The 12,763-nt window shown below is 43.8% G+C and overlaps 1 protein-coding gene across 4 annotated transcripts in view; it reads right to left on the reverse strand.

Annotated features, from left to right (window-relative positions):
* kif13ba (kinesin family member 13Ba) overlaps positions 1-12,478 on the reverse strand; it is a 52,160-nt gene extending 39,682 nt beyond the window's left edge. For all 4 annotated transcript variants that reach the window (XM_015977303.3, XM_015977302.3, XM_015977301.3 and 1 more), the window contains exons 1-2: positions 12,180-12,478; positions 6,186-6,279 (exon numbers count right to left, since the gene is read on the reverse strand). In XM_015977303.3, the coding sequence (XP_015832789.3) occupies positions 6,186-6,279; positions 12,180-12,249 (164 nt within the window). In that variant the 5' untranslated portion in view covers positions 12,250-12,478. The remainder of the gene's footprint in view (positions 1-6,185; positions 6,280-12,179) is intronic.
* Positions 12,479-12,763: the final 285 nt, after the last annotated feature.

Consider the following 12,763-nt stretch of genomic DNA (forward strand, 5'->3'; position numbering starts at 1 on the left):
ATGAAAATACTCCTCTCTGCAGTGTAATCGACTCCAGCAGCTTTTAAAATAACCACACAATTACCATGTTCTCTCCACCACAGCTGTGCTTTAATGCAAACACAACAAAAAAAGGGTTTCAGCCTTATTAACCTACATCCCATCATCTGCTAAAGGCCAACTGCTTTCTAGATATTTGTGTGTCTGAAGGCCCTCCCCGTCGACGATCTCCCTGCAGTCACGTCTCCTTTAAGGGAAGAAGCTAGAATGGCAGGTTCTGACATGCATATTGATGACAGCTGTCATAGTTGCTTCAGAGGCTACAGGAGAGAGGGGTCACCCATGTTTTGCGGTCAAACACCTATTAACAGAGTTTGGGAGCCTCACCGACCAATCACAAGACAGAACGAGACGGTCAGGAGAGTGGTTAACCCGCCCTCTCTTTGCCCTGAAACTACTCTATTCATTCCTCTCTCTTCAGCCTGTCGCCGTCATTTAAAAAATAACTTAACGCATGATTGCTTTCCCCCTCCCCATTCTTTCTCTACTGTTATTCCATTCTTCTTTTCCCCTTCATTCTCACACCGCAGCATCCACGGTTGTGTAGGAAGCAACAAGGAGTGTAAAATGGAAAGAAGGCTGAAGGTAGATGGGATTGAGAGGTGAGGCTGGAGCTGAGACTGGAATTTTAAGCTGAAGAATAAAGGTCACGGGTGTAACACGCTACACACAAATGGTGCATGACAACAGGACATGTAAAAGCCTCAGGGCTCATTTAGACGGAACACAGAGCTGCTTAATATGGTGCACACATACACACATGCACGCTCACACGTGCGTGCACGCACACACACACACAGCATCAATTGCAGACAAAACAGCCTCTTTCGTCTATCGTCTTGGAAACTCAGCTGCTTGTGTTTGCATCACTAACATGAGACAGATCTTTGTCAGAGTATGTCAACATTCAATTCCACTGGTCCACAGCAAACATCGTCAGGTCATCAAGCAAACGGAACATGCAGCTGCAGGGAGGTTAAACGTCTGCTTATCTGAGACCAGTACAAAGTGCCCTGACCCATGAACTGAATGCAAGATCCTGTCTGGTCATTTAGGCAAAAAAAAAAAAAAAAAACAGAAAAGGGGGTTTTCAGTAAATTGGATATGGAAAAATATCTGTCCTCATGTCAAAACATAAGAGAAAAATATATATTAAAAAAAGACGACACTTATTCACTGGTCGTCAGTTTATAAAAATGATTCCTTCAGTTTATTCCTGGAGTGTTTCCAGGTATTTTCACAAATGTGTCAACATGATGAGAACCACTACACACTGTTCCCATAGCTGAGGGATTCAATAATGCAGAATCTTTGGTCAAAAGCTTTTAAAATGTTTTAGGTAATTATCATTTCAGAAAGTCTTATTGTTCTATAAAGTAGGTCTCCATAAAGCCAGGCTACGCACCAGACAAAATAGTCTCTTTATTACTTATTCTTCTAATGTGCCCCAAAGGGAAGTGACACCACACATCAAATAACCGGCTCAGTCTTGAGGTTACCATGGCAAAACACTAGCAAAAACAACCTCATTGGAAAGCAACAGTTAATCAGCCAGATACTCAATCCTGCCTCTCCCTGGGCTGCCACCTTACCGTGGTGGAGGGGTTTGAGTGTCCCAATGATCGTAGGAGCTTGTTTGAGGTTTTATGCCTCTGGTATGGTCACCCATGGTAAACAGGTTCTAGGTGAGGGATCAGACAAAGAGCAGCCTAAAGACCCCTTATGATGAAAAATATACATGGAAACAGTGTTCTCTCGCCCAGATGCAGGTCACCAGGGCCCCCCTCTGGAGCCAGGCCTAGAGGTGGGGCACGTTGTCAAGCACCTGGTGGCCTGGCTTTTACCAATGGAGCCCGGCTGGGCACAACCAGAAGAGGAAAAGTAGGTCCCCCTTCCCACAGGCTCACCACTCATGGGAAGGGCCAAAGGCGCCAGGCGCAGTGTGTGACGAGTGGTAGCCGAGGGCGGAGACTTTGGCGGTCTGATCCTCGGCTACAGAGGCTGGCACTTGGCACGTGGAATGTCACCTCTCTAGTAGGGAAGGTGCCTGAGTTGGTGTGCGAGGTTGAGAGGTTCTGAATAGATACAGTCAAACTTACCTCGACGCAAGGCTCTGGCTCCAAAACCAGTTTGCTTAAAAGGGGTTGGACACTCTACCACTCTGGAGTTGTTCCCACTCAGAGGCTCAGAGCAGCGGTGGGCATACTAGTTGCCCTCCACCTTGGTAGCTGTACGTTGGGGCTTACCCCAGTGAACGGGAGGGTAGCCTCCCTCCGCCAGGTCCAAACTGTGGTTTGTGCTTATGCACCAAACTACAATTCAGACTACCCGCCCTTTTGGGAGACTTTGGAGGGGGTGCTGGAGGGGGCTCCTTCCAGTGACTCTCTTGTGGGATTTTAATGCTCATGTGGGCAACAACAGTGAGACCTGGAGATATGTAGCTGGGAGGAACGGCCCCCTTGAGCTGAATCCGAGCAGTGTTTTGTTATTGGACTTCTGTGTTAGTCATGGATTGTCCATAATGAACACCATGTTCACACCAGTCATAAATGTGTCCATAAGTGTTCTTTGCACCAGGATACCTTAGAGTCGATGGTGGGGGGAGATGCTGGTCAGACCTGGCAGGCCCAAACATATTGTGAGGATTTACTGGGAATGCCTGGCAGTCTCCTGTCAGGAGGAGCTGACCTCCGACAGAACTTCCAAAACGTTCCGGGGGAAGCGAGGGACACCGAGTCTGAATGGGCCCTGTTCCTTAACTCCATCGTTGAGGCGGCCAACCAAAGATGTGGCTGCAGGGTCATTGGTGCCTGTCAGGGCAGCAACCCCCAAACCCACTGGTGGACTCCGGCGGTTAGGGATGCAGCTTGGGTGGTCACGGAGGCAAAAACCCGGGAGATGTGGAAGGAGTTTGGTGAGACCATGGAACAAGATTTTTCGCACGGCTGTGAGGAGATTCTGGCCCACCATCCAGTGCCTCAGGAGGGGAAAGCAGTGTTCTACCAACACTATTTATACTGGGGAAGGTGTGCTGCTGACCTCTACACAGGACGTTGTGGTTTGGTGGGCGGAATACAAAATTTCACAGGTTTTTCCAGTGCTCTCCCCAACTAACCTACTGACCATCATTGGCCCCAGACTAAGTTAAGTCGGCCAATATTGATTTTTAAATTCTGCAACAACACCAGGCTACCTGAGGATGTGCCTGAATTTAAATTGGCTTTACTAAGGACAAATATCGGCCGATGCCCATATGGTAACTCTCCCACCAAACACAGCTTTTTTATGTTACTTGAGTATAAGACAGTAGTAAATAATAATAAAAAGGTTTGAACGTCACTGGAGTGCGCATTTTGTTGACTGTAGTTCCTCTAACACACATACATACAACGGCCACATAGTGCGCTCTCTAAAGTACCCTCTGCTTTAAAGTCAAATGTCACAGACTGTGAAACAGGAAATATTTTCTTCTTTTCATTTGCCTGCTATACAAATAAGCTGCAGATCTTCATGCTAGCCTTTGTTAGTCTGTTTCTAGCCTTTATATTATATTATATTATATTATATTATATAGACATGGACTTTTTAAATTTAATTGACATGTTTATCATACTCAGTCTTGAAGAGCCATCCACTTAATTTAGGGTCAGCTAATCATATTGGATTGAATCTGCTGGTTCGATGTTCACCATCGCGGCTACAGGTGTTTGCCTCAAGGACGTGCTGGAAATGCACACCTGACTGAGAGGTCAGGTGTAGGGCGCTATTGCGCTCTCATCTGCATCACCTGATGCAGTTAAATTCATACTTGCAGGTTAAAGACCCCCTTTTTTAAATGGTAATGTTGTGCATTAAAAGCTATTTAAAATAAATAAATAAGTGACGCTTAACCTGGTGGGTGACCAAGAAAAGCCTAGCGGATGTCAGACTTATAAAGCACTGGGGGAAACCCTGAAATGTAACCTAGCCACCCTCTCTCTTATATTCATTCTCTTTTACAGATGAGTCGTTTATCAAAAGATTACCCAGTGACAGTTTGCTTAAGTGAACATGTACCTGTAAAACACACACACACACACACACACACACACACTTCCTCTATGAACCCAGTCTGGTCATTTCACCAACAACTGTGCAAAATACTTTGTCATTGTGAGCTGGACACAAGCAAACATTAAAACAGCATCTGCACGCTGAGAGCAGCAGTCAGTCGTCTCATCCTGCTGTCGCTGCCTTGCCTCTTTGTCACAGGTCAACAGAGAGAGCGCCTACAGCTACGCTCTTGTTCAGTCCTCCATAAATGTCACCAAGGAAAGTTTATTGCCAACAGATGCTTGAGTAAATGAAGCTTCTTCCCCCTCTTGCATCTTCTCCTCGCTCAAGGAAGGGGCTCCCCGTTCATCAGCAGCAACCCAGAGTTAACCCCCCACTGGGCTGCCATGGAAACGGAAAAGTTGAGAGAAAAAAGGAGGAAGCCAGGCAATGAAAAGTTGCAAAAATGGACGAAGGGTGAGGAAAGAAAAGATCAGAGCAGACGCTGTGGTTTTACGCACAATTGTCCGTGTCTCAATACTGCAGTCCATTTTCCAGGCATCTCTAACACCCACCCACATAAACACCTGCTGCTGATGTCTGCGCCTGAAGCTAGCCTTTTCTACTGATTCTAATCAGGCAGACAGCAGTCCGCTCCACCAGCCACAGGGGGATCCTTGTTCTATCGCAGCTGGCTTCCTTCAACATCACTGGCCTGTGCTAGAAAAGCTGAATCTGGATCACTGCACGACAGAAAAAGGCAGCTTTAGGATTAAAGTTGGAATGACCTTTATAACCTGCTAGCCCAGACCACATTCCTGCACTGCCTTATAACTGGATCTAATGAATCATTAAGCCTCCTTCAGTGGGAAGATTAAAAGACTCGAAACCGAGTACAATTCAGCAGAACTCAATAACAACAGCTGGTTAACAAGATGAGGAATTAAAAGCCAAGAGAGGGAGAAGTAGCAGGTGACGTGGGATGAAATCCAACAGATTTGGTTTGTCCACTTCCTGCCAAAAACTACATTAAGAGGTCAACGACTTTAGAAAGAGAAACGTGAGATCATGTAATAAAAAGGGAACAGAATATAAAACATTCACATGCGTCTGTGTGTCTCAGGCCCTGTCCACACGTAGCCGGGGATCTGCCAAAACGTAGATATTTTTCTACGTTTTGGCCTGTCATCCACACGAAAACAGAGTTTTTTCACATGAAAACGGATCTTTTTAAAAACTCCGGCCAAAGTGAAGATCTGCGTTTTCTCCGTTTTGGGTGTCTGCGTGTGGACGGACAAAACCGGAGTTTTAAGGTCCGCAACGTCACTTTCCACGACAAAAAAATGCTGACATCATGTGTGCGACCTGTGTTTACACTAGCCGACAGCATGGATGCCCTCAGAGCTGCGCTCGCTTTATCAATTGTCCAAGCGCTTTTTGCTTGTTTGTTTCTGCAAGCTGAATTACTGCTCCTTGCGGAAGAGCACAGACGAAGGACGAGGTTAAGAACGGGGGAAGTACTGCCGCCTACAGGTCTGGCATGTCCTTAACAACGTATTTATCCGGGTACGTGTGGACAGAGTTTTTTTTTAAACGAGGTGGTGTGGATGCAAGTTTTTGGAGGGGCGGATATTCGTTTTTTTTTTTTAAACCCGGCTACGTGTGGACTAGGCCTCAGAGAGCAGGAATCATGACCAAAAAATACACATCTACCATCAAAGTGTCTGCAGGGTAAAAGCATGTGGTGCCACATCTGTAGTTCCATATTAATGCCTAACTATGGATCATGAGAGAAAGAGACTGTCACATATCAGTTCCCATGTCTGCCAAACTATAGAATCTGAGTCAACAACGATGTGAAACAAGACTGAATAAGAACTAGCGTCCACAGTTTTTGGAGCATGTTTGGCTGATTGTTAGGACAGGCTAGGAGTTGTTTACAGCCACCATGATGATGATGATGAACCATTTCATAAAGAATAGGTTATCCAGATGTGTTTTCTAGGATGATATAGAAACACCAGTGCAGTGCAGAAAATAAGCAGTAAGTAGGTATTTAATAAACATACGTTTTTAAAAACGTTATTGCTTAGCAATAAGACCAACACACTTACCTGGAGTCGGTTTTTCCAAGGTTCCCTCCAGCAGGATGGAGGATTGTCTGGTTCTTTGCCATTTCCACAACACATTTTGTGTTCAGCTCCTTTTCTGAAGATCACAAAACACATCGTGTTACAACCACAAAACTGATGCTCAGTTACCAATCACAGCAGGCCTTCACAAGCAATTCTGGAAGCACATTTTTCTTCATAAAGACAAATTAAACAAAGATCACATCATCAAATGGTGTAGTCCGGAGCTGTGATTGTTCGGCCTACACTCAATTAAAATTCTTATACAAAAATTCTGTTGACGTGATCTTATACATTTTTTGAGTGTGTGTGTTCATCTACAAAATGGTCACATGGTTATGTAATGTTTTGTGAGTGGTCACAACAAATGAATTGTCAAAAAAAATATGAAAGGTATTCAACAAAGTATAATGTTCCATAAAAATATGAATCATTAATATTGTTGAACCTTTAATATCCGGCTGACTCTGTAAATGGGTAATTTGGGTAGCCAGGGAACCAAAACTTTTAATAATTTGACACAGAAGCAAAAATATAGTCTATTTACTACTATATTTCTACGACTAATAACTGAAGGGGAATGATTATTCAAGGTACTATCAACTGAGACAATTACCAACTCTGATGAAACATGACCTTGGATGTTATTAAGAGTCTAATAAGGTGTTTTGGAAATGATGTGAAGTCTGGGATTACAAGAATAATCTGGCTGAATTTAGTGATGTTTGAGTAGTTATCAAATAGGGCTGGAACAACAAATCGATGAAGAAGTGCGTTGGCGAGGCATTTCGTTGTCAATTTGTTGTGTTGCGCAACATTTTGATCATGTCGCGCAACTTTTATTTAACAGTCAATGCGCTCGGTTCATGTGCAGGAGGCAACAGAGCAGACCGAGAGACAGTGTTTCCCCTAGGAATTTTTCCAGCTGTGGTGGGGGGGATGAATGCATTCATCCGTGTATCTCCTTTGATCCACATTAGTGATATTCTCAGCACCAGAACAGTGAAGCAAAGAAAGATTTCTGAGTTTTTTAGTAATTTTATTTATTAGGTACATCTAACCTGTTCTATTTTTCTCTGAAATGAGATCAAATCAGTGCTTCTATGGGTTGTCTCCACTCTGCACTGGAAAATTTTACTTTATTTAGAGACTTGTTGCAGAAAATATTCAGAATGCCCTGTTATTTGCTACCACAAGCGATCTCTGGTCCAGCCGCACATCAGAGCCGTATTTGAGCTTAACTATCCACTACATGAGCAACTGGGAGCTACATAGTATTTTGAACAAGTTAATGTTTGCACAATACGTTTGCAATTGACATGTTTGCACTTTAAATATGTTTACGATTTTAATTTATGTTAAGTTACTTGAAAAACGAGAAAAACTGATTTTTGTATTTGTTTCTCTCAGGGCTTTTATCATCTCTGGTGTGAGTTTAAAATATAAGTGTGTTAGCACTGTGCTGATTATCCCTAATATGAATAAATGTTTGTTTATTCAATGTTTCTCTTCTTTAATACACAATTGAAGTTATGCTATTCATGGATAAAAAATCGTGATATTCTATTTTTGCCATATCGCCCAGCCCAGCTCCTCGTCTGTCCCTTCTGCTGGAACTTCCTTCTTCACACTAATCGAATCATTTGTCAACGACTGTTAAACCTAATTCTTCTCACTTGTTTGTTTTCAGTGTAGTTGTCCCATGTATGTGTTTAACTAAATTAGTGTAGTTTGGGTTTAAACTGATGCATCCAGTTACCCCCAAAGATCATACAAAAAACCGACCCACTCCAGCTGAGGTGTGATGCTTACTTTTCTTGGTGTTTTGAGTTAAATAGGTCAGTGTGAGAACTGCCCCCTTTCAGCTGCAAATTAGTGTTTGTCTTAAGGATATTTACTGTTGTCCTTCAGCTGTAGGAACTTGTGCGGAGCCCTCATGTAAGCAATCATCCATCCTGCTCAACTTGAACCCCTATTATTACCGGCTTTTAATAAACGTTTCCTAAAAATGCAAGTCATGTTTCCCACAAGTCAACCTGCTTGCATTTGCATCATAAGGTGTGCTGTTTGCCAACTAATTTGAATATCATCATATTCATCAGCATTTAGCCATGTGTTTGGAGGCTGTATGAAATTTCCCCAACATAAACAAAAAGGTGCCTATAATAATCCTAGTTTGTACACAAGAGCATGCGAGGGCGTTGTTCCTGATTAGACGAGTCAGGACAGGAAGCAATCAGTGGTTTCTACTCAACTACAACTATTTTTGTCTGTGTTACAGACAGAGTGCAGATTCTTTTATGACGTAGATGTGACGACCAAAGGGCAGGGTCGTTCTTGTGAGACACAGTGAAGATGACAGCTGCTCATCACAAGCATCTGAACAGACAAGTTGCATCCAGGACACGTAGTTTTACATAACACTTTTGCTCAAGGTGCAATGATCTGATCCAAAGACTGCTTGTTGTACTCTTGCTGACAAAAGAAAGGTTCAGACTGCAACACTTATAAACTGCAGTCTCTGTATTTTTACCTAAATATCAGACATTAGAGCTTTTCTCATCATATACAGATAATTCAGTATTTGGCTGACAAGCTAATGAGCAAGTAAAACTAGCCAGATTCAAATTTTCCTGTCACTGGCCATTTGATGACCCAGGCTGTGTGATGGACAGTGTTGCCACAGTTACCTTGAAATAGTAAATTTATTACTGACTAAAGATTACTCCTTCCAAAAGTAACTTAGTTGCTTTACTGATTACTTTATGTTAAAGTAACTAAATTAGATTAGAAGTTAGTAATTATTCTCAGCAGCTGCCAATAAATAAACCCATTGTCTCAACATAAAACCAGCATTCAGTTTTGCTATGCCAATGCAATGCTTGGGCCAGACAGTATGCTAAAAGCTAGCATCCGCTAGCATGCACAACCTTGTTGTAACCCAAGATTACTCTGAGCCACATTGTTGAAAAGCCGAACGGCGTCGGGGTCCCATTCCTCGGAAGGGAACCGCTACTCTTGGTGCAAAATAAGCACCAACGAAAATTAGCACCGAACACCAAACAGCAGCCAATCCAAGCCTAGCAATAAAACTCCAACAAAACACACTAAAATAGGACAGACAACCGAAAACAAGCTACCCACAATGCACCTCTCCTGTTGTCTGTTCCGCAGTATGCGGGTCACTAGTGACAACAGTGACTATGGGAGAGGCAGTGGGCGAGGTGCATTGTGGGTAGCCATGCTTCCAGTTGTTTGTTCTACTCTGGTGTGTTTATTTGGGGTTTTGTTGCCAGCGTTGTGTTGGATGTTGTTAGTCTTGTTCAGTGTTCTGGTGGTGCCATTTTTGGTTGGCATTAATTTTCCACCGTGAGTAGCGAATCCATTCCAAGGAATGGGACAGCGGTGCTGTTCGGTCAATAAGTAGCTCAGTACGCTGCTAGTTCTGAATCTGTTATGCATGCTGTTGTTGGTTACAAGCTAATCCTACTGCTGATTTTGCCATCTTTGGAAATCATAAAAACAGTTAAGCAAAAATAGTAACCAGTAACGCATAGTGTGTTTGACAAGCAACTTTAATTAGATTACTGATATGGAAATAGTAATGTGTTAGATTAGTCCTTACTGAAAAAGTAGTCATTTTATAGTTATGCGCTATTAAGTAATGTGTTACTGGCATCACTGGTGATGGAGCATAGCTGTTGCTAAGCATAGAGCATCAAATAATAATGTTTCTAGTAGGAACATCTAGGGCTGGGTGATAAATCGAAAATGTATCATTATTGAAATTTCTGACTTTTATCGAGATAACATTCCCATGTCAATACATCCATCCATCCATCCATCCATCCATCCATTTTCTGAACCTGCTTGTCCACGTAGGGCTGCGGGGCTGGTGCCAATCTCCAGCGGTCAATGGGCAATCAGGCGGGGTACACCCAGGACAGAGAGCCAGTCCATCACAGGGCATGTCAATACGTTTTAAAATTAAAACATGAAAAGAAGTGTGTAGGTTGGCAACGTTCATGTCTTTTTAAGAAGTTGTACCACCTTGAGTCAAGTAAAATTGTGATTTAACATAATACATATGACAGCACCATCTAGTGGACAACTTTTGTTTCTGCGCATACCTGTAGTTATCGTCCATTTATCGTTATCGAGGTGAAATCCTCAAAATGTCGTGATATTGATTTTAGGCCATATCGCCCAGACCCAGGAACATCTTTAGAACCTCGAGAACTCGGGTGTATTCTGGATTTTCCCCATTCAGCTGCTATCGGTCACTACAACACCGAACAGAAACCACGACACTGACAATAATGTTGGTTTACAGAGAGCCTGAAGTTAAAAAAAATCTACTTTTTTCTGTTTCTACCTTTACTTCTGCCTACAATACCCACATGCCCCCTGCTGTACTGCTCCAGTCACACTTCCTGATCAGCCTGGGGGAAAAGTGTGATTCAGTATGGTTCAGAGGATAAATGTAGCCATTGTTACGGGCCTCTGGCTGCTCCATAACCAGCTCCCACTTTCCACTGGCCTTTTCTCCGGTTCGTTCTTGAGCTACCGACCACAGCGAGGTTTGGCACGACGACCCCAGAACCAGCCAGGAAGTTCACTGGCTTTGGTGCTGCTGTTGCTATGCCCAAGGCTGCTCTGTTCTTCGAAGGCCACCACCATGGGAACATGGAGCATTATGCAACATTAGTAAATACTCATTCTGACTCACTCCCTTCCTGTCTTTGTCCAGCCAGGCAGCAACGCCACCTCTCCTCTTAACCTGGTATACACTGGGACACTGGCCTCTGGGTTATAGCTCCCTGTTTGTCAGATTTGCAGGTCTGCATCACCTCACTCTGGAAAAATGTGAACAAAAAACCTGTAATTCTTCCACTACAACCATTTGTATCTTGGAGCAGCAGTACAAGACAGAAGAAAGCTGAAGGTTAATCAGAGCAATACAAAAGCTGGTGTAAACCTGAAAACAGCAACTAAGGGGCCATTTTTTCTGTCTTAGAAATATGATGAAAGACTTCTAGCCTGTGTGAGAACCAGATAGAAGACCTGCAGAAACTCTTAGTAAGGCACTGCCCATAGGAAATTCATTCTGCCAGTTGCCGGTCAACCACTGTGCCTACAGCTTTCCTCCTCATCCTTTCACGGCACAAACAACCAGAAAATGTCATCTGAGCCACCCTATGCTATGTTGGAAAGCAGCAGTAATAATTGCACGAAGCAGCAGAGCGTGAATGAATACTTGTGTGACACAGTTCCTTTGTTTTCGATGCTTCGCTGAAATTGGACACAAGGATGTAACCAAAGCGCAGCAGCTCCATGAAGCTCTGTGGATGCAGGGGCAGCAGGGTGACTTTAGACATTTGTAACAGGAGCTAAAGAAAGCTTCTGCTGTCAGAAGATGTCACCATCCACACTGATACTGCTTCATTAGCAGCGGAAATGTCTGACTTACATGAATGTTGAAGACAAAACTCACTCCTTTTGAAATACTGACTCAGCCGAAGCTTTCAGTGAGTGGTAAAAGAAATCAAGAAGCTATCGGCATCCCCATTAGCCAGCAAGAGACAAAAGCCTCCAGCTTTTACAACAGCAGATCTCACACAGCAGCTTGGCTTTAAATCTTGCTGGATGGCAGACTGACAGGGGAAGCCCCATGGCAGTGCTGTAAAAACACATGCCATCCAGACTGGATCAGGCTAAAGCTTTTTTTATGTAGTGCAGCAGCTCATTTCGCTAATGGGTAGTGATTTCTGACTGCCATCACATTCTTAGGATAAACTGACCAGGAGAGACAGGCCGTTTCACATGGACAGCGTCTCAGTGAGATGTTGTTTGAACTGAAACCATTCATGTGCCACCCACATGCCTTATTAAACAAACTCTCTGTGCATGTCTGTATTCATTTTTAGATTTTTTTTTCTTATTAACACAAATCCGGGCAGAGTGGACCCTCCTCACCTCTCCGGTTCATGGGCCGTACACGCACAGCCACCTTGACATTGGAGTCGTCCAGGCTGGGCTCCCCCATGCTGACTCCTTCCTCCTGGGAGGGAAGCAGCGCTGGTCCAAAATATATCAGCTCCGCAGTCGAGCGGTCATCTAAAGCCTGGAAATGATGCGCTAGCCGAGCTGTCCGCCGGCTAGTCTCTCACAGCTATCCTCCATAAGTCAGACATGTCCACGGGGGGGAAGAAACGAAACGCCTGGGAAGAATTCCGCAGGAAGCCAGTCGCCACTGCTTATTTTCCTTTTCTGTTCATATTTCAGGCCACATTAAATCCACACTGGCGCAAAAGCTGAAAGAGAAATCGAAGAAGTACGTCAAGCATGTTTCTACATGGCAAACGATATCTGCTATTTGCAAAGCAAAGACGAGAAAAACGGCTAGCCAGCTAATTTGCCATGCAAACTGAGAAGGACCAGAGACAGGAAGGGGACAAGTTCCCGAGCCTTTTTGATATTTAAACAGCACGACATCACCAGACATAACCTAACCACCAACCTACTTACCCGGGCGGATGTAACTCGGAGGTGACACCGTT

Source organism: Nothobranchius furzeri, chromosome 9, assembly GCF_043380555.1.
Source record: "Nothobranchius furzeri strain GRZ-AD chromosome 9, NfurGRZ-RIMD1, whole genome shotgun sequence".
Taxonomy (NCBI): Eukaryota; Metazoa; Chordata; class Actinopteri; order Cyprinodontiformes; family Nothobranchiidae; genus Nothobranchius; species Nothobranchius furzeri.